At 41.2% G+C, this 26,095-nt stretch overlaps 1 protein-coding gene across 8 annotated transcripts in view; it reads left to right on the top strand.

Annotated features, from left to right (window-relative positions):
• CCDC88A (coiled-coil and HOOK domain protein 88A) overlaps positions 1-26,095 on the top strand; it is a 359,905-nt gene that overhangs the window by 79,352 nt on the left and 254,458 nt on the right. For all 8 annotated transcript variants that reach the window (XM_073339323.2, XM_073339320.2, XM_073339322.2 and 5 more), the window contains one exon: positions 14,109-14,217. In XM_073339323.2, coding sequence (XP_073195424.1) covers positions 14,109-14,217 — 109 coding nt within the window. The remainder of the gene's footprint in view (positions 1-14,108; positions 14,218-26,095) is intronic.

Raw genomic sequence — 26,095 nt, 5'->3', positions numbered from 1 at the left:
TCTTATATTGTTGCACGGCGCAAGAAAAGGAGTGGTTTTTTTTTTCCTCCACCACAGCACTCCCAAAATCTCAATCAGCAGATTTATTTTGGGTGGTGGGAGGCTTGATTCATCCAGGCCATCTCAGTGTTTGATGAAAGGTTTACATTTTAAAACTTACAATTTGAGATAGACAAGGCATTGTGCAACAGTTCAGGGATGGAAGGCTGTGGAGAAATTATGGGTGAGAACAAGATGCATTAGGAAGAACTTCTATAAGAAGTGGGTTTTAAGGAGGAATATGAAGGGAGTACAGAGTGGGTGGATTTGATTTAAATCAGATTTATTTAAATCATGATTTAAATCACTAGTCAGCAAGACTCGATTTAATCATGGATTTCTACATAAAACTGAATTCTTGTTGTTTGGTATAACCTTTAATACATATTCTTCACAACTCAGAGATAGATGTAGGTTTCATTTTTAGAAGGTGTACACAATACATTTTTAAAGTGATTTATTCTGAAAACTTTTCAGCAAGTTTTACATATCAGATGTTTTACATATCAGAAAATGAATGATTGATTGGTTATTTCATTTACCAAAGGTAATTGAAGCAGATATTTATGAAGTCATTGGGAGGTGAGCTATCTCCAGTTCAACAGGTTAATCATTAATATTTGGAGGATTTTCTTGCCATGCTGTATTAGGAAGAGCACATCACCAGACAGACATTTAAATTGTTTTATTTAACTAAAACAGCATTATGTATTATGGATTTTTTTCTTCAACAGCAAACATATGCTTGTTTTGTTAAAACATTGTATGAATTTTTGAATTTAGTTAAACATTCAAGTTTTTTAAAATCAGGTTTGTTTTTGTTAAAATTGTTTTTTTTAAAAAATACAAAAATTAAATCTATTATGTCAGCCAGGTGAGCATGAGAAATTTAAAAGATTGGCTTCTGCAGCTAGTTCAGTCATCTTCACCGTCATTTTCCTGTTTGTTCATAATCTAGAAAAGAAAAACAAGCTTTCCTACTTTTTCAGTTCCAAAACGATTTTTCAATTTGGAATGAATTAGTCCAAAGGAAGAAAATAGTCTTTCTACACCAGCAGAAGAAGCTTATTGCTCTTAAAAGTGAGATTATCACTTCAACAGTCTCTGAATCCAAGTGCTTAAGTGTCTTCCACCAGTTCACTTGTGTGACTTTCTTTAAAACATTATCAGGAAACATATTTCTTGAATGGTTCACCCTTAGCTCTGAAGTTTATTGTAGTTGGCATTATGGAGGGATGATTGCTGGATGTGCATGTCATAGCCAACTCTTCTTCTTCAGCAGTTAAGGTTTGAATCTGGTTCCGAGTATTGAGAGAATATTTGCAAGAAAATGAACAGGAGATAGTGCTTGTCCCATTCTTTTTTTTTAATGCTTGTAATTTAACTCGGTCATTGCATATTTCTCTTTTTAAGATCTCACTCAGTTCCTTCCAAATTTCAACAGCGTCAGCAATAAAACAGCTATTTCCCCGCATTTTGTTCAAGGCTACAGAAATAGGCTTCAGGGTACTCAGGATGTGTTCAACATTTCTCTTAAGCCCAATGTTGAGAACTTTGTCTGTGAAGGTGCCATCTATTTTTTTACGATTTTGTTCACAAACTGTCATCAGATTAAGCCAGTTCTTGATATAGTGCTCAAAACAGTCCACTACTGAGTTCCATCGCACGTCTTGTGGGAAACTTAGCTTGGTTCCTTCCACTTTTTGCATTGCAGCTTTGGTTGTTAGGGAAGTATTTTGCAATTTCAACAACATTAGCCTTTATTTCTGGAACATTGAAGTCTTTGGCTAGGCGGTCCATCAAATTAGCACTGCAACCATATGTTATTAGCTTGGGACTCCCTTCACTCTCTTCTAAATCATTTCTTCTTATCTTGGATACATTTGCAGCATTGTCTGTCTGTGACCAAGCTGAATACTAGACATTTGAATTTTTTTCCCACAGTTTGTTATAGCTTTTACTGCTACTTCTTGTAAGTATTCTGCTGTCTGTGTGTTTTCTGATGTATCAATTGTTTATGTAAGGAAGACATTCCCTTCTCTTGTCACACAAGCACATACAAGAGGATCATTGTGTACATTGCTCCACCCATCAAGACTCAGGTTAACAATTCTACCCTCTAGATCTTTTGCACACTGCTCAATTTCTCTTTCATACACTTTATCCAGCAGTTTACCTGCGACATCTGCTCTGTTGGGTGGACTGTATCCTGGTCATAATGACTGAACCATGTTAATGAAGTGTGGGTCCTCAATCATACTGCAAGGAGAGTTTGTTGCATAAACAAACCGGGCAATTTTTTCATTAATTACCTCTTTTTGTAATCTGCTGGTTCTTATCACAAACTTATTTATGGTTGTTTCTGGATGACGGAGATTTTTTTTTTCTTTTCGCTACAGGTGATATACTGTGGCTATGTGACATACATGATGTGACTGAAACATTATCATTGTCAGATAACTCTGAAACTATAGAAAATTATGGTGATCTTGAAAGTGGACAGTCTTCAGAAACCTGTATGTTGAGGATTGATTCTCCTAAACAAAATAATTCAATGCAGTTATTTAATTATTATTACCATACTGCTCATTTAGTATTACTCATTGCATCCACTGACACTCAGTACTACTTTAAAGGTGAAATTGTAAAAGGAAGATCTGCCTATTTCAGCTATTGTTATCACATTTATTTTTTATCACAACTGCATCTAAAATGATAGTACCAGAGAGTAACTAACAACTATATTTTTTGCTCAAACATGAGAATTCAAGAATAGTCCAGAAGGAGGACAGGCAGTCCTTAAGAAAGTAGCATGAAATAAAAAAGTTTACCAACCTGAAGATCCTGCATGTTCAGACATGTTCATTTCATAATCTTCAGTGCAGCTTCCTCTTGAGAAGGAACACTTTTCATGATGTTGTTTCATTCGGGCAACTAGGCCTTGCATTTCTTTGTTGCACTGTTTATATTTTGCATACCTGCCTGTCTTACCCACAGGCAGAGGAACTTCATTAAAATATTCCCAAACTGGGTCTCTTTTATGTCCTGCTGCCATGATAGGTTTTCCCTTCTAGTGAGAGAATGGTATTGGTAGATCTCAAATCAATGAAGGCTACACTCAGAAAGACCTCAAGACTTCTGGAATATGCTGCTCAAACAGTTTCACTTTTGTTTCTATTGCCTGTCCGTCCCTTCTCACATTTATCTCCAGACGACTTCTCCTTGTCCAGATCTATTCAGTCCCCAACAATCTTCTAATTATTGTACTTTTTGAAACTTTGTACTTTTAGAGAGAGGTAAGAGGTTGATTCTGTGTGTACAAATATGCAGAGGGACAATAGGGTTGAGATCTGTTATTTCTCACCTCTATATAGTATTTATTTATTTATTTACAAACATTTTTGCTGTTAACAAGCATGTTATCTCTGGAGACACAAATCCACAGTTTGAGAACTGCAAAACTAAGAATCTCTGATGGTATCTTCTAGCCTGAGCACTGAGTAAATAGAAAGATTAACCTAAATATTCTATACAGAATCCCCTGGAACCTCATAAGATTGGGTCCTTAATCCATGAACTGTTGGAACTCATTTATAAAACTTTTCTTAAACATTTAATGAATATATTGTCTCATACTGTAGAATGAGAATGTATAATCCCTATTTCATTATGAGATCTCTTTGAGCTATAATGTATCTTAATTAAAACTATCTTTAGATAGTTTTTTCCTCAAAAACCATTTTATCAAAAACCGATTTAAACAAAAAAATCAAATTTTTAAAATTTTTTTTAAAGAAATCGTTGATTTTTATCCACCCTGAGTACACAGATATCATATGCCAGAGAAGTAGAAAGAACGCTGTTCCAAGTATATGGTGTAAAGCAGAGTGACAGAGACTGTGTGAGAGCAATCAGAAGACCTGCCTGAGAGGGAAGAAGGTATAAAAAAAGACAGGGAGAAAAGGTGTTGCATAGTGAAAACTTGGTGGTTTTTTTTTTGAAATGTCAAGATCCTGAGCAAAACAAGATGTGGTGAATGGGTGGGTGTAAAAAGATCATGGAGAGTTGAACGTAGGAGAGTTCACTCAGGAATTGGCAGTATGACAAGTAAATGAGGTAGGAGAATCTTGGAAGAGAGGAAAGTAAAGTTGAGAAAAGAGAGTAGATGTAAAGAGGAAGATGTGTGTATAGCGAGGGCTGTCCCTAGCTATTCTGGGGCCCTATGCAGCCCCTCCCCGTGTGTTTGTGTGGGTCCCCAGGCCTTCACATAGGGGGGCAGGGCTGGCTTGGGGGCCAGGGGGGAACCGCCTCCGAGTACTCACCGGCGGCGCCACTAGTGCCGGGTCCCTGTAATTCCTGGTGCCGGAGAGTGCAGGCCCGGCCTTGCTGCAGGCCTCAGGGGAGGGGGGGGGCCCTGGGGCTGATAAGGGCCAGGGAGAGGTGGGGCTGGGGTGGAACAGGGGTGAGAGAAGGCGGGGCTGGGTCAGAGCAGGGGCGGGGGCCATGAGGAAGGGGCACGGCAGGGGCTGGAACAGCATGGAGCTGCACAGGGCACCAGGAAATTTGGTGCCCCAAATTTCCTGGTGCCCTACACAGCTGCGTACTTTGCGTATGGGTAGGGATGGCCCTGTGTATAGTAACTGGATTTCATTGAGCAGCAGAAGAGGCAAAATTGTAGATTAAAGATGCAGTCACAGCAGTGTGAGCAAGGAGGAAAGGAGTGGGCTAGTAAGTTTAGGGTAAAATGTAAAGACCATAGTATTGACAAAAGCCTCAAGAACAAGAAGGGAAGGAGGTAGCTAAGATCAGCAGTGTCTAATTGGTTGAAGATCACAAAAAGAATTGAGTGATTGGATGGGTGAGAGTGTTCAATGTTGCAAGAGTAACAAGTGTTGCAATGGGATTTGGAGAAATCAAAATGAACAGTTTAATAAAAGAACAGATTCAAAGTGAATGATGTGGTGACTGGGCAAGATAATTCAGATGAATTGTAGATTTGGAAATACGTGTCTTTAGAAGAAGTGTGGGGATTAATGTCAGGGGAATAAAGAGAGATATGTGTCAAAGTCTAAGGAAGATGAGTTGGGGAAGTAAGTTATGTATATTTGTGTGAAGAGTTGAAAGAAGAGCTGGATGGTACCTTGAAGAAGACAAAGAGATGGGAAGAAAAGGGAACTCATGACACACTCATTAAATCTGTTGATGGAGAATGGGGAGAACAGAGAGAAGTAGGCATTGATCATCAAAAGGAGTCTGGAAGAGCAGAAGACAGATGTCATGGGTAAATCTTTTTCACAGTGTAAAGCATCGTTTTTCATAGAGCAAGTTGGCAGGTTTCACAGGATAATACTACATTTCATGAACATATTATAATGGTGTGTATCAACCAAACAACAAGCTTAAAATGTTTCAGTAGAAACCTGAAGAAAGAAAACAGAATTTTTGCTTTCTTTATCTTGTTGGAGCTCTACTTTAAGAATTGTAAAATCAAGGGTAACTTGTGATTTAGAATCTACTTCTTTTGGCTGCTCTGGGTAGGGCCTATATTTGTGACTGGTATAGCGTCAAGTATAATTTGTTCTTAACTAATAATAATAAATATTGAAGTTTTTTGAACAGGTAACATAATGTATTTATATCCCAAAATACATATGTGGGCAATCCACAGAGTTAATGGTGCTTTTGGAGCTACATCTTTTCCTTGACTACTTATGATTTTTAAACTTCATGTTCTTATTTTATATAAGCATGGGTTTTTTTTTTTGCATTTAATTTTTTAGGTATTGTCTTAAAGAGAAAAGGGACAAGTGGGGTCAGTGAGAAACACAGCCTTTATTAGTATGCACTTCCTGGTTGCAGGGTATGTTTCTTGTAAGTACTGGACTAGTGCCTGTTTTAATTGTGTAGTTACATGAGCATTACTCCTGGGGAAATTCTGAACCAAAACGTTAAAAATTCTGTGCACAATATTTTAAAATTCTGAATATTTTATTCGTTAAAATAACACAATATAATCATGCTGGTTACAATTATTTTGATCATTTATTTAAACTACAGTACAATGGATGGAGAATGGGAGTGGGGAGCATTTGAGGAAATCCCCAAACCCCCTCGGTCTAATAGTAATGTAGCTAGTATTGACCCTTTACGTCTAGTCAACAAATATATTCAGCCATATGCTCAGTGTTACATCACAGGCAACTGAAGAGCAAGCAAGGGCTGGGGACTCAAACTCACAATTTATATTGGCTACTGACTATCTCCAGAAAGGTCAGTAGCAAACAGTTCATGGAGCACACTTTGATAGGAAATTTTTTCACTCCAAGAATTTAGACCAGTTCTAATCACTAAAGCACCATAAGCATTTATAAGGCCATACTGTCCTTTACAATAAGTCTCCTTTATACCACTTTGGCAATGTAAAGAAACCTTAAAATTTTTACACCTGTTTTATGCTCCCGGGGGGAATTCACTGAGAACAATGGGAACAATTCACTAAGCAGGCAGGCTGCTACGTTCTGCTGTGCCTGAGGGGACAGAGCCTGCACCACACCTACCTCCTCAGAAAAACCCCAAAGCCCTGCCCCTCTACGCCAACTGTTGTGAAATAGTGAGCGAGAGGGACAGAGTGTCTCTCTCTCACACGTATGATTGCCCAGCCCTCCTGGCCCTGGTGGTGATTTACATCCCTACTGGCTGCTCCAGGCACCCAAACTGCCCTGCCTGCACTGCTGTGGAGGGGCGCATGATTGCTCTTGTGGCTTCCCTTTGCTTCCCCATCAGAAATAATTTTTCTGCAGGGAAGCAAAGAAATCTGCGGGGGCTATGAATTCTGCGCATGCGCAGTGATACAGAATTTTCATAGAATCATAGAATATCAGAGTTGGAAGGGGCCTCAGGAGGTCATCTAGTCCAACCCCCTGCCCAAAGCAGGACCAATCCCCAATTTTTGCCCCAGATCCCAAATGGCCCCCTCAAGGATTGAACTCACAACCCTGGGTTTAGCAGGCCAATGCTCAAGCCACTGAGCTATCCCTCCCCCCCTATTTCCCAGGAGTAGAGCATGTATGTAATATAGTATTGATTAGTGGATGTGGCATGGGACCAAGAGCTTGTGTTCTAAGAACTCCTGGGTTCTAATTCCATCTCTGGCACTGACTATGCAGCTTTAGTGCAAATATTCAGTACCTAACTTCTCTGAATCCGTTTCACATCTGCAAGATTGGGATAATAATACTTTGTTTTAGAAGTGTGAAGATTCAGGTTTGTGGAGTACTATGAGGATGTTAAGTGCTATATAAAAGCTAAATATTATTTTGTTTGTTCATTATTTGCAGGTGTTCTTTTAGACTTTATACCAACTTTTCAAGTTAAAGAAACTTGGAGCAAAAGTCTACTTTCAAGAGTCTGACCTGTTGTAATATCAGTATTTAAACTTCTTGCAATTTGTACAGTTTTATTATGTTTTGGCTGATGGCATTAAATAAGAGTGCAATTTTAGGTTTTGATCCAGGAAGCTGCAGTACTCTTCAATGGAATGATAGGAACAGGAGACTCACAGCAAAAACATATGGCTGCAGAAATTCTGCTAAAGATCATGAAAAAGCCTAGAAATAATCAGATAGCAATAAAGATTAAAGGTGAATATTAATGGCCCAAAGCTCCATTTTGGAGATACGAATGCAGAAGTAGAAAACTTTAGATGGCATGCAGAGATCAGTTAATCAGCAGAATTTATCCTGCATTCTGCCCTTTGAGTTTCACAAATCTCTGTATGAATTTGGCTCTCTAAGGGGTTATCAAATCTTAATATTTGCCAAACATGTTCAGATTTAACCCATACATTGGTCTCTATTTAATCACTTTTCTGATTACTATATCCACCTTGTGAATGACTCATCCAAAATGGTCTCCCTAGTCATTTTTACAGAATATAATAACCAGCACAATACTCCAGTTATGATCAGTAAGAATCTGTTTGTATGCCAGTTTTGCCAGATACATAATATTACAAATCTAAGCAAGAACGATTGTATGCATATTGGATTCTTAAAATAACTGAGTCTGAGTGGGTTGGTAGGCCTCATTCTGTGTTGCCCTGCACCTTGTATAATGATTTTACACTATAGCAGAGTGAGTGAAAAACATTACCATTTTGATGTGAAAGTGTTTTTCTGCTCTTAAATGGCTACAAAACATGATTTAAACATGGTTTTAAAATTTAAATTGCTTTTTAAAATTCATATATATTGCTCATTCTTTACTTCCCATTTTATAGTCTTAAATTGATAAATTTGTTGATTTTTCCTTGTGTCTTTTGTTTCCTAATTGGTCTTAGAATTTCAGATTTTACATAGAGATATTTTCTACTAAGAAGTTTCATATTTAAAATGCTCAGCTATACTGAAAAAGATAAATCTAGGGCCTCATTAACATCCTTACTGTGAAGGGAACACAAACTCAAAATACAAAATTGATAGCCTGTGCTCTATTTACAACCACTTATCTTTCTTGACTTGTGGAAGCTTAACGTACAGGAAGCTGGAATGCTTCATCCAAGCTATACCCTGACACCAAAGTTTGCAGTTTGAAGTCCATTGGAGTTGTACTTCTGATCAGTTAGATGCTTTTTAAAATGTCACTGTGAAATGGCTAAGTATAAGCTTTAGGAGCCTAATTTTAGGCTTATATTTTTTACGTGTGTGTGTATAAGGCTGATTTTCACGGCAGAGTTAACGTGAATGTAGATAACTCGAGTTAACTCCTCTTAAGGTAATCTTATTTGAATGAGAATGGCCACACTTCAAAATAATACTGGAACATCACACAGTGATTGGATTACTGCAAGAGCAATTGTGTTAGTAGCTGACAAGTTGTGCTAACTCAGGCTGTAGCCTCTACTCCCTGACAGGTCAGCCAACACAAACTAACAGCCCCACCAGGGCCGTCCTTAGGCATATGCAACATATGCGGCTGTGTAGGGCACCTGAAAATTTGGGGCACCACTGGGTCTCAGTGTCCACCCTCCTGGCTCTTCCTGTCCCTCTTTTATCATAGAATCTCATAGAATCTCAGGGTGGAAGGGACGTCAGGAGGTCATCTAGTCCAACTCCCTGCTCAAAGCAGGATCAGTCCCCAACTAAATCATCCCAGCCAGGGCTTTGTCAAGCCTGACCTTAAAAACCTCTAAGGAAGGAGATTCTACCACCTCTCTAGGTAACCCATTCCAGTGCTTCACCACCCTCCGAGTGAAATTTTTTTTCCTAATATCCAACTTAAACCTCCCCCACTGCAACTTGAGACCATTACTCCTTGTTCTGTCATACCGGCTGCCAACTAGACATAGAGCCATTGATCGCTACCTGTTGAGCCTGATGATCTAGCCAGCTTTCTATCAACCGTATAGTCCATTCATCCAGCCCATACTTCTTTAACTTGCTGGCAAGAATACTGTGGGAGACCCTATCAAAATCTTTACTAAAGTCAAGGAATACAACGTCCACTGCTTTCTCCTCATCCACAGAGCCAGTAATCTCATCATAGAAGGCAATTAGGTTAGTCAGACATGCCTTGCTTTTGGTGAATCCATGCTGACTGTTCCTGATCACTTTCCTCTCCTCTAAGTGCTTCAAAATGGATTCCTTGAGGACCTGCTCCATGATTTTTCCAGGGACTGAGGTGAGGCTGAGGGGCCTGTAGTTCACCAGATCCTCCTTCTTCCTTCTTTAAAGATGGGTCACTAAAGTAGCCTTTTTCCAGTCATCCAGGACCTCCCCCGATCGCCATTAATTTTCAAAGATAATGGCCAATGGCTCTGCAATCACATCCGCCAACCCCTTTAGCACCCTCGGATGCATCACATCTGGCCCCATGGACTTGTGCTCGTCCAGCTTTTCTAAATAGTCCTGAACCACCACTCTCTCCACAGAGGGCTGGTCACCTCCTCCCCATACTGTGCTACCCAGTGCAGTAGTCTGGGAGCTGACCTTGTTCGTGAAGTCAGAGGCAAAAAAAGCATTGAGTGCATTAGCTTTTTCCACATCCTCTGTCACTAGTTTGCCTCCCCCATTCAGTAAGGGGCCCACCCTTTCCCTGACCACCCTTCTTGTTACTCTTAACATCCCTTACTAGCTGCAACTCCAAGTGTGATTTGGCCTTCCTGATTTCACTCCTGCATGCCTGAGCAATATTTTTATACTCCTCCCTGGTCATTTGTCCAATCTTCCACTTCTTGTAAGCTTCTTTTTTGTGTTTAAGATCAGCAAGGATTTCACTGTTAAGCCAAGCTGGTCACCTGCCATATTTACTATTCTTTCTACATATCGGGGTGGTTTGTTCCTGCAACCTCAATAAGGATTCTTTAAAATACAACCAGCTCTCCTGGACTCCTTTCCCCTTCATGTTATTCTCCCAGGGGATCCTGCCCATCAGTTACCTGAGGGAGTCAAAGTCTCCTTTTCTGAAGTCCAGGGTCTGCATTCTGCTGCTCTCCTTTCTTCCTTGTGTCAGGATCCTGAACTCGACCATCCCATGGTCAGTGCCTCCCACGTTCCCATCCACTTTTGCTTCCCCTACTAATTCTTCCGTTTGTGAGCAGCAGGTCAAGAAGAGCTCTGCCCCTAGTTGGTTCGTCCAGCACTTGCACCAGGAAATTGTCCCCTACACTTTCCAAAAACTTCCTGACCCTTCCTGCAGGCTCCCACAGCTGGCTGCTGCAGCCTGGTGATTCTTAACTGTGGAGGGTATCTAGTAACCTAAAAGTTAAAAAGCCTTCCAGCCTGCCAGACCTATTTGCACAACACTGAAACTGTTAAATCGCCACTCAAGTGGTAATGAAGCCATTTAACAGGCATTTCCCAACCTCCAGGTATATAAGGTTTCTGAATTTCTGACAAAAACAATTGTGCATTATTGTAATATCTACTCGGAACATGTTAGTCTACAGGACCTTAGTTTAAAATTTGTTTTAAAAATATTTCATTAGTGAGTTGGTGAAAATTATAAAATCACATCTCTATAAAAAAATCTTTGCATAGATTTTTAGATGCACACTCATCTTTAGCCTTAAATGCTTGGATCTTCAGGCATATAGTTTAACTAAATCCTTCAAAAGACCACCGTTATCTAAAATACACATTTTAATTTTAATTACTATAGTAAAAAAAAAAACTTGCTTCCAAAGTCTTCCTGTCCATCCCTTTCTCCCTTCAGCCCCCGCCCCCTCATTGAAGAGAGCCCTTAAAGGGACAACACCCCTTTCCTTCCAGATAGCCGGACAGAGAGTTTCCCTTTCTTTACTTCTGACTATCTTATGAACTCGTTTTAAGAGAACCCTCCCGCAAAATGAGTACCTAGTAAGATATAAAATCCTTTGTTATGCCTAGAATATTTGGAAACATATTTTTTAAAGTTGGTGAAATTTCATAAACATGTCTATTGTTATGGAGATCACACAAAGTAAATTAGTGTTCCTTTTTTCTGAAAGCAATGAACGTTGTTATGAACACACTAAACCTCTGTGACTGATTAATTTAAAATAATGGCTTTGTTTCAGTGAGTTAAATATGTAGTAATCTGGAATGATTACTTTATGAAGGTTTAAGAGTTCATTTAAAATATAAAATCATCTTGGAAATACTGATTAAGAAAATGTAAAACAGAGAAGAACTGCCTCATGTATTCCATAATATTTAATATTGTATTCAGCAAGATAGCTGACTCGCCCTTACTACAAAGTTTTTGCAAATAAAACTTCAGGGTATATATAAAAAAACCCTGTGACTGACATTTTTTATTCCCAAATTCAGTGCTTTTAATTAGGTACCTTCTGCATGTCCAGTCTTCACCATCTGGTGAAGTGGAAAACATGCTTCATTTTATTTAGAAAGAAATTGCAGAAGAGTGTTTTTTTCATATGCCATTTGCTTCATTTGGGTTCAGGGTTTTGGCTGGAAGGGGGTGAGCAGGGTGGGGGAGGGAAGAGAGGAGGGAAAAAATGGGGAGGGGGCGGGGCCTGGGCAGATTGGGGAGGGGTCTAGGGCGAAGCAGGAGTGGAGTATGGGTGGGGCCACAGGCAGAAGAGGTGGGCTGGGGAGCTAGCCTCCCCAAGCGGCAGCTTCACCCACTGCCCATGACAGCAGGTAAGAGTGGGTTGGCTCCCGCATGCCTAGCGCGCACTGCAGTCTCCTTTGGTGGGGGCCATATTCACAGATCCAAATGCGCCAGCACCACACATTCTGTGTGAAGGAGAGAGTACGGGGGTCTCTGGGGGGAATTATGATTCTCCACCGTGGTGAGGCGGGCCAGGCATCTCAGTATCCTTTGCTGCCTTGTCCCTCCCCACCCTTGGGCTGCGAGCGCGGGCTGCTGGCAGGCATAGTGGTAGTAGTTTGTTTAATACTGCGTAGGGCTGCATAAATCCTAAGGACGGCCCTGAGCGCCACTGTATTTGAGTTAAGGATTTTCGTGTGTGGATAGGAATGAAATTAGGGGGCAACACTTGAGTTAACTGTGAAGACAAACCATAAATATAGTTCATAGCAACTTTGTTAATGTATTGAAAGTCTAAACTTGTAGTTGTTGACCCTGAAGCAGTTGGGTTTTCAAGTGACAAAAGTTTTATCCTACTGAGAGGAAAAGTTTTTATTAAAAATTCAATTTTAGCACATGCTTTAGCTTTAACCATATGAATAATCTTGGTAAACTCAATGAAATCAATGGTGAACTCATGCGAGCAAAGTTGTATTCCCACTTAAGTGTTTACAAAATTAGGTCCTTAATTTTCAATATTTTGTTTTTTGGCATAGCAGTCTTGTAAAATTCAAAGATATTCTACCAGCAGTGACATTAAAATATATAATATTTTAGCTTCTTATAAATTCTAACTAGAGGATCACACACCTTGTTGCCTCTGTAGACCAACCTCATGGCACACACCAAGGGCTCCTTGCATCCCTCAATTCCTCCCCACATGGTCCCTCTATTTCAGGGACTCCTGGCATAAACTCCCCTCCCTACCTGCCCATACACACAAACACCCCTTCCCAGTCCTCCTTTCACCACGTATCAGGGGCTCTGTGTTTCTCTGTGATGGCTTTATACTATTACCTTCTGTTCTTCCCTTCCTGCTCTGTGTGCCCCACATTACCTTCATATCAGGGGCACTGTGTGCTTCCCATTTCCACCCATCCAGCATGCCAGGGGATCAGTGCGGCCCCCATTCCTCCCTTCCCCCCAGTGTCAGGGTCTGTGCCACCCCATTTTTCCCTCCTTCCTCCCCCATGCCAAGAATTCTGCACCCTCTCATTTATCTCCGTCACATGCCAGTGTTCTTTGTCCCCCCATTTGCCCTTGTGACTGCTCCTGTCAAGATGTATGCAATTTTACCGTAGCCCTATTGGTCTCGTGATATTACAGAGACAAGGTGGGTGAGGTAGTATCTTTTATTGGACCAACTTCTGTTGGTGAGAGAGACAAGCTTTTAAGCTTACACAGAGCTCTTTAGGTTTGGGAAATGTACTCAGTGTCAAAAGTAAATGCAAAGTGGAACAGATTGTTTAGCATAAGTAGTTAACACATTTCATGGGACCATTCAAAGTGAAGTGACCTGTTAACACCTCCACAATCATAGGAGGAAAAGGAAAAAAAAAAGTCTAAAAGCATTGGTGTGCTTAGGAATACACTATTAATATTTTCCAGTTGGAATATTTTATCAGCTTAGATAACACAAGATGCTTCGTTCTTGTAAATTGACTTCAGTGGAGCTATGACAATTTATAATAGCTGAGGATCTGCTCTTATAATCTTTAGCAGCAGGGTACTGTAAATTGATATACAGTAGAACCCCGTTTATCCGAGCCTCCATTATCCAGCTATCTGTATTAACTGGACTGGGGCTTGGGGCGTCTGCCCCAGTATTCACAGTAATTAGTAATTGTACTGGATGTTTCAGATGATTGGATTTGTCAGTCATTTTCTATTTTTACTTGTTTAGAGAAAGATCTCAAAAATATGAATCTGTCAGTGTAATACTTGTTGGTAATTAGTTTTCTTTTTCTTTTTTCTTGCAGCAACCCTAAATCCACCAGCCAGAGAGTAAATAAGAAAGTCAACAATGATGCATCACTTAGGATTCAAAATTTGTCTATTTTGGTGAGACAAATAAAATCTTATTATCAGGTAAGTAATTTTTTCTCTTGCTGCCTTTTATGTAGATTTTTGAACAAGTTCTTAATAAATTTTTAGAGATGAGTCTGACAAAAGCAAGGGGAGCAATTAAAACCACAACTGTATGAGTTTATTTTTTTCAATTTGTCTTTTAGTCAACATTTACCACTGTTCAGTGTATGCCTGGTTCTGGTGATTATATTCCAAAGTAGGAAGGGTATCTGAAAACAACTAAAATTTGAATTATTGATCTGTCCATATTGCTGATTATTCACTGTTCTGAGTTGCTGTCATATTAAATCATTTAATGTCAACCAGCAGCCTCTGAATCCACATACATTTTGTGCAAATAAGGGATAAGTATATCACATATGAAATCAAAGTCTGCAAATTGCCCCGCGGTTTACGATGACTTTCATTAAATTTTTATTACTGTTGAAGGAACTTGTCATAAATATAAAGGGAAGGGTAACAACCTTCCTGTATACAGTACTATAAAATCCCACCTGGCCAGAGGCACAAAATCTTTTTACTTGTAAAGGGTTAAGAAGCTCAGGTAACCTGGCTGGCACCTGATCAAAAGGACCAATAAGGGGACAAGATTCTTTCAAATCTGGGGTGGGGGAAAAAGGTTTTGGTCTGTCTGTTCTGTGTGCTTGCTGGACACAGATCAAGGAAACAAGCAATCAACTTCATTAGAATTAGTAAGTACTAGCAAGAGAATGTGTTAGCTTATTTTTGTTTTGGCTTGTGATTTTCTCTGTGCTGAGAGGAAGGTATATTCCTGGTTTTCTTTTTGTAACTTTAAAGTTTGGCCCAGATGGAAATCCTCTGTGTTTTTGAGTCTGATTGCCCTGTAAGATTATCTTCCATTCTAATTTTATAGAGGTGCTTCTTTTACCTTTTTTCTTTCTAATAAAGTTCTGTTTCTTTTAGAATCTGATTGGGTTTTTTTTTTTTAGTGTCCTTAAAAAAACCCAAGGTTGGTCTGTGCTCATCTTGTTTATTCTCAAGCCTCCCCAGGAAAGGGGGTGTGGGAGTTTGGGGGGATATTAGTGGGGAGTAGGAACTCCAAGTGGTCCTTTCCCTGAGTTTGTCTAAATCACTTGGTGGTGGCAGCGTTATGTAATCCAAGGTAGAAGGGAGAATTTGTGCCTTGGGGAGTTTTTAACCGAAGATGGTAGAAATAAGCTTAGGGGGTCTGTCATGTGGGTCCCCACGTCTGTACCCTAGAGTTCAGAGTGGGGAGGGAACCCTGAAAGAACTACTTAAATTTTTTGTTTGATTTTTGTTTATCATTTGGTTGAGTTTCCCTAACAGGAAGTACTTGAGAAACCCAGTGATGAGCTAATTCCACAGCTATAGCTTCGCTATTTTATTTTATTTTAATGTGATAGAAGGCATAGTATTGTGTGGGCAGACTGTGCGCCCCCACATAGCCCTACTGAAGTCATTGTGGTTCTGTATGATATGGGGGTCTGCCTGTAATCTATACAATGCACAGTACAGGTTTGGGGACTTAGTGGGGCACTATTTTACTGTTCATTGATTTTAATCATAACATTTTGTTCCTGGATCATTTGTATAGTCTTGGGCTACCATGTTAAATAATCTGTCAATCGAATGTTGAAATCAATTGAATGTGAGGCTGTGTCATGTATGATTATTGTAAGTGTGTGCCTGCCTGATGACACTGACATGTTTGGCAACTGTAAAAATGATCATTATAGTGAAGATAAAGTTCTTTGAGTCCTCGCACTTGTCCATTACATTGGAGGTTTGTGCACATCTCATGCATGAACATTGGAGAGTTTTCTCTACCGGTATCCGTAGGGAAGGCTCCACTCTTCCCATCTCCTTGTGCTCAATTCCTTCTTACCCTCTGTGTTGAGTAGTTGGAGCCTCTGGGTTCATAGTTTGTTTGAGAGCTAAGATGTGGGTACTTATCTTACCTTTCCTAGTGGTTTGCTGGCTGAGATAACTGTGGTATTCCAAGCTCTGAATGGTTTCCACCGGGTAGCCTCTGCTTCTGTGAGTAATCAAGAACCACTATGCATGTGCTGCCTCCAAATCTTCAAATGCTCCACCTCACAATGTGTTTCATCAGTGGTTAGGTGTAGAAGAGGTACATTGCTCAGTGGTAGTTCAGGATGTTCTACTTTAATAGCAGGAAGCCTTCTACAAGGGCTACTTACCTGAATAAATGGAATGTTTGTCTTTCTGGGCAGCTTTCTGTAACAGCTGCAACTCCCTGGGCTACTTTTTCATAGATATTTAGGTTAGAAGGGACCATTATGATCATCTAGTCTGACCTCCTGCACAACTCAGGCCACAGAATTTTACCCACCACTCTTGTGAAAAACCTCTCACCTATGTCCGAGCTATTGAAGTCCTCAAATTGTGGTTTAAAGACTTCAAGGAGCAGAGAATCCTCCAGCAAGTGACCTGTGCCCCATGCTACAGAGGAAGGCGAAAAACCTCCAGGGCCTCTTCCAATCTGCCCTGGAGGAAAATTCCTTCCCGACCCCAGTTATGGCGATCAGCTAAACCCTGAGCATATGGGCAAGATTCACCAGCCAGATACTACAGAAAATTCTTTCCTGGGTAACTCAGATCCCGCCCCATCTAATATCCCATCACAGGGCATTGGGCCTATTTACCATGAATATTTAATTACCAAAACCCCCATGTTATCCCATCATACCATCTCCTCCATAAACTTATCGAGTTTAATCTTAAAGCCAGATAGATCTTTTGCCCCCACAGCTTCCCTTGGAAGGCTATTCCAAAACTTCCCTCCTCTGATGGTTAGAAACCTTCGTCTAATTTCAAGTCTAAACTTCCTGGTGGCCAGTTTATATCCATTCATTCTTGTGTCCACATTGGTACTGAGCTTAAATAATTCCTCTCCCTCTCCAGTATTTATCCCTCTGATATATTTATAGAGAGCAATCATATCTCCCCTCAACCTTATCTTAGTTAGGCTAAACAAGCCAAGCTCCTTGAGTCTCCTTTCATAAGACAAGTTTTCCAGTCCTCGGATCATCCTAGTAGCCCTCCTCTGTACCTGTTCCAGTTTGAATTCATCCTTCTTAAACATGGGAGACCAGAACTGCACACAGTATTCCAGGTGAGGTCTCACCAGTGCCTTGTATAATGGTACTAAAACCTCCTTATCTCTACCGGAAATACCTCTCCTGATGCATCCCAAGACCGCATTAGCTTTTTTCACGGCCATATCACATTGGCGGCTCATAGTCCTCCTATGATCGATCAATACTCCAAGGTCCTTCTCCTCCAATTGATGCGTCTAATTGATGCATCCCCAGCTTATAACTAAAATTCTTGTTATTAATCCCTAAATGCATGACCTTACACTTCTCACTATTAAATTTCATCCTATTACTATTACTCCAGTTTACAAGGTCATCCAGATCCTCCTGTAGGATATCCCGGTCCTTCTCTAAATTGGCATTACCTCCCAGCTTTGTATCGTCCGCAAACTTTATTAGCACACTTCCACTTTTTGTGCCGAGGTCAGTAATAAAAAGATTAAATTAGATTGGTCCAAAAACCGATCCTTGAGGAACTCCACTGGTAACCTCCCTCCAGCCTGACAGTTCACCTTTCAGTAGGACCCGTTGTAGTCTCCCCTTTAACCAATTCCTTATCTACCTTTCAATTTTCCTATTGATCCCCATCTTGTCCAATTTAACTAATAATTCCCCATGTGACACGGTATCAAACGCCTTACTGAAATCTAGGTAAATTAGATCCACTGCGTTTCCTTTGTCTAAAAAATCTGTTACTTTCTCAAAGAAGGAGATCAGGTTGGTTTGGCACAATCTACCTTTTGTAAAACTGTGTTGTATTTTATCCCATTTACCATTGACTTCAATGTCCTTAATTACCTTCTCCTTCAAAATTTTTTCCAAGACCTTGCATACTACAGATGTCAAACTAACAGGCCTATAATTACCGGGATCACTTTTTTTCCCTTTCTTAAAAATAGGAACGATGTTAGCAATTCTCCAATCATATGGTACAACTCCTGAGTTTACAGATTCATTACAAATTCTTGCTAATGGGCTTGCAATTTCATGTGCCAATTCCTTTAATATTCTTGGATGAAGATTATCTGGGCCCCCCGATTTAGTCCCATTAAGCTGTTCGAGTTTCGCTTCTACCTCAGATATGGTAATCTCTACCTCCTTATCCTCATTCCCATTCGTCATGCTACCATTATCCCTAAGATCCTCTTTAGTCTTATTAAAGACTGAGGCAAAGTATTTGTTTAGATATTGGGCCATGCCTAGATTATCCTTGACCTCCACTCCATCCTCAGTGTTTAGCGGTCCCACTTCTTCTTTGTTTTTTTCTTATTTATATGGCTATAGAACCTTTTACTATTGGTTTTAATTCCTTTTGCAAGGTTCATATACAGTTGTGATATTTCATACAAAGCTTTCCATGTAAGATATCATATGAAAGTTTCTTACAATGCGGGAAGGAACAAAGCAGCTCTTCCGAGGAACCTTCAGCAGAGGATTGACAAGCACCTCCAGGAAAGTTTCCTAAGAGATCTCTTTGGAGGATTCCTGTGAGATCTCGGCATGCATTAATCCCCTGTGCTGTACTGATTAGCTCACAGGGAAATGTCTGGCACACAGAAACAGAGCCAGTCTTGTACCTTTCTATACCCTGAACCTACCTCCGCACTACACAAATCACAGCCACTTACTAGGCGTCTCCTCTCCTGCTTCTTGCTCACAGAAGAGCAATTTTTGAGACTGGCTAGACACCTCCAGAGTGATGAAGAGTTCCTTGCTGTCTGCCCCACCAAGTGACCCGGCCGGGGGCTCCACATTATTGTCTAACTGCACCTGTTCATCAATGACTTTGTCCTCCGGGTTAGGTCCTCTTTCTGCCACCTCCAGGCCTGCCGAAGTATCTACGGGGCTCTTGGTGGTGGAGGTGCGGTCACCTCCAAGGATCGTGTCCAGTTCCTTATAGAACCGGTAGGTCTTGGGTGAAGCACCGGCGCGACAGTTTGGCTCCGTTGCCTTACGGTATGCCTGCCTCAGCTCCTTTATCTTTGCTCTGCACTGCATTGTGTCCCAGTCATACCCCTTTTTGGACAAGTCTTGAGAAATTTGCCTGTAGGTATCAAAATTTCTACGGCTGAAGCGCAGCTGGGACTGCATAGCCTCCTCTCCCCAAATACTTAGCAGATCCACAGTGGTCCAAGCGGGAGAGCGTTTGCTGCATGGAGCCGCCATGGTCACCTGGGGAGATGCGATGAAACCTCTCCATGCCAAGCAAACAGGAATGGAATTTCAAAAATTCCTGGGGCTTGAAAGGGGGAGGGACGGATGGTTGTTTACCTGTCTTCAGGGCAGTGGAGTTCAAACTTCTGACTATAGCGGTCAGGATGGGCATTGTGAGACACCTCCTGGAAGCCAATTAAAGCAGTAAAATCAAGCGTAGTGTCTACATTGGCGCTTTGTCGACATAACTTTTGCGCAAAAAGCTTTTTGTCTCTTGTCAGGGGTTTATTTTGTCACCACAACAAGGCAGTTTTGCACCAAAAGTCCCATCATAGTTTGTATGCAACAAAAGTTGCCTTTTGTCAACAAAACTCTGTAGTGTAGACAGGGCACACGGACTAAGGGTATAAAATGGGGGACAGTGGCACCATGCTTTGGAACTTTCTCCTCCCCCACCTGTGCTGGAAGCAACAAGAATGCTGGAAAGACAGAAGACTTCATCTTTGGAGACTTGTTCCAGGCTTGAGAGAGAGGTCTGTGTATTATGAACTGTAACATCCCATGGGGTGGGAAAATTGCTTGATCTAAATACTGCCTAGTGTAATAAGGTTTAAGATTTAGATTTTGCGCTTACCTTTAATTTTCTATGGTAACTAATTCTGATCTTTTATGCCTACCACTTATGATCACTTAAAATCTATCTTTGTTTCTGTGTATTTTGCCTTCCCACCTCCACACACAAATGCTCAGCAAAACCCCTCTGTCCACTCAGTCTTAAGTGGGGGTGGGTTGGGGAACTTCTGGTTAACTCATCCTGACAGTTATATTAATTAGAGGGTGTGTTCACATGCATTCTCAAAAAGGTTTTTGATTCAAGCAGTCACGGGTACCTCTCAGCATAACAACAGCAAAACTTTCCATCTGGTTTTGGTGGCCACAATTTCACTAAGACTGCACAATTCAAGTTCATTTTGTATTTCCGGTTTCCCTATTAAATAACTAGTTCCAATTCTTACAAGATAATAGTCAGTTTTTTAATTGGCATAAAGTGGTACTGGTAATTCTGTATATGGCACTTTTCACTTTGAGTTAGCACAGTGCTGTGGAAGTAACTTGAGTACTATCTTTTTTGTGGTTTCAGAGTAGCAGCCATGTTAGTCTGTATTCGCAAAAAGAAAAGGAGTACTTGTGGCACCTTAGAGACTAACCAGTTTATTTGAGCATAAGCTTTTGTGAGCTACAGCTCACTTCATCGGATGCATGCAGTGGAAAGTACAGTGAGGAGATTTTATATACACACAGACCATGAAAAAATACACGTTGTAAGGAGAGTGATCACTTAAGATGAGCTATTACCAGCAGGAGAGTGGGGTGGGGGGAGAGAGAACCTTTTGAAGTGATAATCAAGGTGGGCCATTTCCAGCACATTTCCAGGAGTTAACAAGAACGTCTGAGGAACAGTGGGGGGGAGGAATAAACAAGGGGAAATAGTTTTACTTAATATAATGACTCAACCACTCCCAGTCTCTATTCAAGCCTAAGTTAATTGTATCCAATTTGCAAATTAATTCCAATTCAGCAATCTCTCGTTGGAGTCTGTTTTCAAAGTTTTTTTGTTGAAGGGTAGTCACTTTGAGATCTTTTGTGTGAAAAGTAAACTTAAGTCTTTCGCACTTGTTGTTGCAGATTCCCTGGCACTTTTTACAAGAACAAGGTTAATCATGATATTCTGGCCAAATTCCAGTTTGGGAAATTATCTCTGTATCTGTAACTGTATCTCTGTATACATGAGTTACCATTTCCAATGGAAACTGCTTGGAATTCTTGCTTCCTATCCTAAATTATTTAGTGTTACTATGTGTTTCACTCCAGCATTCAGGGCCTTGGTTCTATGTATCACACATTCTTTTCCAGTGCATTCAGCATGGACAATGCTGACAAAAGTTGTGGACCTGGTCCCAGGCAAGGACATGGTCATGCTGTCACACCTACCTGCAGCTGAGCATGGTATGGGAACATCAGTCAGATGACTCTCATCACGTAGGGGAAGTGAGGGCAGTAGGGATTCCCAGACAAAGAAGTACTAAAACACAAACACACACACACACACACACACACACATGAGAGAGAGAGAGAGCGCAAATAGAAAACCACTGTCCAATGTAGCTAGATAATCTAGAAATATTATAGTTATTTCAAGAAAAAAGGTATGCCTGGTATCAACACTATCTGAAACTGTTTTACATCATAGAGAACTGTCTACATTAATTGAACCTATTGAGAATTTGTTTTAATTCCGTTGGAAGAATAACTGGCCTTACAAACATGAAGTTGTTGATAATTAGAATATTTGCATATTCATTTGAGACTGTTTTTAGGGTGTGATATCATTAACATAGAAAGTTCACTCATCTAATTCTGCTTAGCACCCTTGCCACTGAAAAAGAGAAAAAAACAACCGTGTAACATCTGTTAAATAATTTTAGATTGTTTTACCAGCTCAACTATAGGCTCAGCAGGTGCAGAATGACTGCTGAATGTGCTTTTGGCCATATGAAAGGGCACTGGAGCTGTCTACTCACATGATTAGACTTTAGTGAAAAAAATATCTCCACGGTTATAGTTACCTGCTGTGCGCTTCATAATATCAGTGAAGCAAAGGGGGAGAAGTTTCTGCAAGGGTGGAGCACAGAGGTGAAACAGCTGGCTGATGATTTTGAGCAGCCAGATACCAGGACTATAAGAAGAGTTCAACAGGGAGCTATACAGCTCAGGGAGGCTTTGAAAGACCGTTTCAATAATGAGCTACAGTAATGTGTGTTGTAGCGTGCTCTGTTTGGCATTGTTTTTTTAGCACCCCAGTATGAATCTTGTAATGAGTGCTCTGTGTTTGGTAATACGACACTTCAAATGAACCTATTGCTATTCTTTGAATTCTGTCAGTCCCAGCCCCCATATGTTGTGAACTAATAAAGATTAATTAAGTTTTCATAAACAGATTTTTATTCCAAACATATGCAAACAAACATAACTTTAAATGAGTGAAACTTTATAAATACAGGGAAAATGGCGTAACGGTGAAATCCTAGCGGATCTTAAGCATAAAAAAGAAGCTTACAAGAAGTGGAAGGTTGGACATATGACCAGGGAAGAGTATAAAAATATTGCTCGGGCATGTAGGAATGAAATTAGGAGGGCCAAATCGCACCTGGAGCTGCAGCTAGCGAGAGATGTTAAGAGTAACAAGAAGGGTTTCTTCAGGTATGCTGGCAACAAGAAGAAAGCCAAGGAAAGTGTGGGCCACTTAATGAATGAGGGAGGCAACCTAGTGACAGAGGATGTGGAAAAAGCTAATGTACTCAATGCTTTTTTTGCCTCTGTCTTCACGAACAAGGTCAGCTCCCAGACTGCTGTGCTGGGCATCACAACATGGGGAATAAATGGCCAGCCCTCAGTGGAGAAAGAGGTGGTTAGGGACTATTTAGAAAAGCTGGATGTGCACAAGTCCATGGGGCCGGACGAGTTGCATCCGAGAGTGCTAAAGGAATTGGCGGCTGTGATTGCAGAGCCATTGGCCATTATCTTTGAAAACTCGTGGCGAACGGGGGAAGTCCCGGATGACTGGAAAAAGGCTAATGTAGTGCCAATCTTTAAAAAAGGGAAGGAGGAGGATCCTGGGAACTACAGGCCAGTCAGCCTCACCTCAGTCCCAGGAAAAATCATGGAGCAGGTCCTCAAAGAATCAATCCTGAATCACTTAGAGGAGAGGAAAGTGATCAGGAACAGTCAGCATAGATTCACCAAGGGAAGGTCATGCCTGACTAATCTAATCGCCTTCTATGATGAGATTACTGGTTCTGTGGATGAGGGGAAAGCGGTGGACATGTTGTTCCTTGACTTTAGCAAAGTTTTTGACACAGTCTTCCACAGTATTCTTGCCAGCAAGTTAAAGAAGTATAGGCTGGATAAATGGACTATAAGGTGGATAGAAAGTTGGCTAGATTGTTGGGCTCAGCGGATAGTGATCAATGGCTCCATGTCTAGTTGGCAGCCGGTGTCAAGTGGAGTGCCCCAGGGGTCAGTCCTGGGGCCGGTTTTGTTCAATATCTTCATAAATGATCTGGAGGATGGTGTGGTTTGCACCCTCAGCAAGTTTGCAGATGACACTAAACTGGAGGAGAGGTAGATACGCTGGAGGGCAGGGATAGGATACAGAGGGCCCTAGACAAATTGGAAGATTGGGCCATAAGAAATCTGATGAGGTTCAAGAAGGACAAATGCAGAGTCCTGCACTTAGGACGGAAGAATCCCATGCACCGCTACTGACTAGGGAGTGAATGGCTTGGCAGCAGTTCTGCAGAAAAGGACCTAGGGGTGACAGTGGACGAGAAGCTGGATATGAGTCAACAGTGTGCCCTTGTTGCCAAGAAGGCCAATGGCATTTTGGGCTGTATAAGTAGGGGCATAGCGAGCAGATCGAGGGACGTGATCGTTCCCCTCTATTCGACACTGGTGAGGCCTCACCTGGAGTACTGTGTCCAGTTTTGGGCCCCACACTCTAAGAAGGATGTGGAAAAATTGGAAAGAGTCCAGCGGAGGGCAACAAAAATGATTAGGGGACTGGAACACATGAGTTATGAGGAGAGGCTGAGGGAACTGGGGATGTTTAGTCTACGGAAGAGAAGAATGAGGGCTGATTTGATAGCCGCTTTCAAGTACCTGAAAGGGGGTTCCAAAGAGGATGGCTCTAGACTGTTCTCAGTGGTAGCAGATGACAGAACAAGGAGTAATGGTCTCAAGTTGCAGTGGGGGAGATTTAGGTTAGATATTAGGAAAAACTTTTTCACTAGGAGGGTGGTGAAACACTGGAATGCATTACGTAGGGAGGTGGTGGAATCTTCTTCCTTAGAAGTTTTTAAGGTCAGGCTTGACAAAGCCCTCTCTGGGATGATTCAGTTGGGGATTGGTCCTGCTTTAAGCAGGGGGTTGGACTAGATGACCTCCAGAGGTCCCTTCCAACCCTGATATTCTATGATTCTATGATTATTAATCAGAAATCTTTGATATTTAAATAGGTCAAAACTACCACCTAAATATTTTCTGTAAAATTTACTGGGCCATGTTGATCAGGGTCTTTTAAAGCTTAAACAGCTGTTACTATCAGTGGGAACTTTCCATTAAGTGGTTGGTCCTTTACTGAGGGAACTGAAGAGGTTTACACCTTGCTTTCTCTGCTGTCTACTGTATAACTCACTTAAGGCATATGCAACACAGGTCTAATTAGTTTTACTCTAATGTTAACCAGTTGAGCGATACTTTTGCTCATCCTTATACCATGTGTTGAAAGCTGTGTTACACATTAGTGTATAGCTATAGCTAAGAATACTTGCAAGAAATCCTACTTTCAGTTGTAAAAGTCTCCTACAGTACTTACCTGTAAAACAAGTCCCATCCTCAGAAACATCATTTTTAGACTTGCTGCATCAAGTGAATTAGCATTTCTGATTTTGATTCTTAAATTTGCTCTCTTACATGCAGTTAATCACCAGAGCACAGGTTCTCAAACTGTGGTCCGCGAGCTCCATTCAGGTGGTCCGTGGATAGTTCCCTCTAAGGTGCACGACTGGGCGGCTGCACACAAGATAATGAAGGGCCACCCACCTAGTTAGTGGAGCCGCGCAGGCGTGGCTCCACTAATTAGGTGCCTGGACCCTGGAGAAGACGCACATGTAAGGTGAGGTGGCAGCCTTGCGGCGAATAGGGGGTAGGTCGGAGGGGGGCAGTGGGATCAGAAGAGAGGGTGGGGAAAATATGGGATGTGCAGGGCTGTGGCAGCCAGAGAAAGAGGCGACTTTCCACAGCTCCAGGGCTGCAGCTGCCCGGGAGAGATGGCCCTCCTTCCCAGCCTCAGCTCTGTGGCTGGGGGGAGACCCCCCCTCCTTCCGAACCCCAGCTCAGGGGCTGCTGCGATGTGGGAGAGAGGGAGAGACCCCCTCTCCTTCCCAGCCCCAGCTCGGGGGCTGCTGCGGCGGGAGAGAAAGGGCACATCCATCACATTAGAAAGGTAAGACTACTGATATTAAAATATAAGGTGTGTGCTTTTATTTGTAGAAAAAATAACATTAATTATTAAGTTATTTTTATATAGTGCTTTTATCCAAAGTGCTTTATAATAGTTAGCTAACAGTACAAACAACATTTGGAAAGATCATTAAGTGTTTCGTCAAGACCCTCAGCAATTTTCAAATGGTCTGTGGAAAAAAAAAGTTTGAGAACCACTGCACTAGAGTGTATTGTATATTGTGTGTATGTTGTATTATATTTTGTGTTGGGTATTGGTATTGTACATGTTGCTGAATCTGTGCCATAATGAGAAATACAAAAATGTTACTTCAAAGCTTCACGTGGGGTGGCGTCTGCTGTGGTATAAACATCTGGGCACTGAAAGTAAACCACTTTGCCTCAAAAGAATTAGGTTCTGTTTAGACTGGGGAGTTGCCTTGATTACAGCATTCAGTGAACAACTGTCACTGTAGTTCTGCTGAAGTGCTCCCTAGTGTAGACAGTCTTACCCCAGGCTAAAATCTTCTCGTGCAAATAGTGACTTTCCCTCTCTGCACTCA

This window comes from Lepidochelys kempii, chromosome 3 (genome assembly GCF_965140285.1).
Source record: "Lepidochelys kempii isolate rLepKem1 chromosome 3, rLepKem1.hap1, whole genome shotgun sequence".
NCBI lineage: Eukaryota > Metazoa > Chordata > Testudines > Cheloniidae > Lepidochelys > Lepidochelys kempii.
The sequence above is the reverse complement of the archived record's forward strand: the minus strand, read 5'-3'. Positions and strand labels throughout refer to the sequence as shown.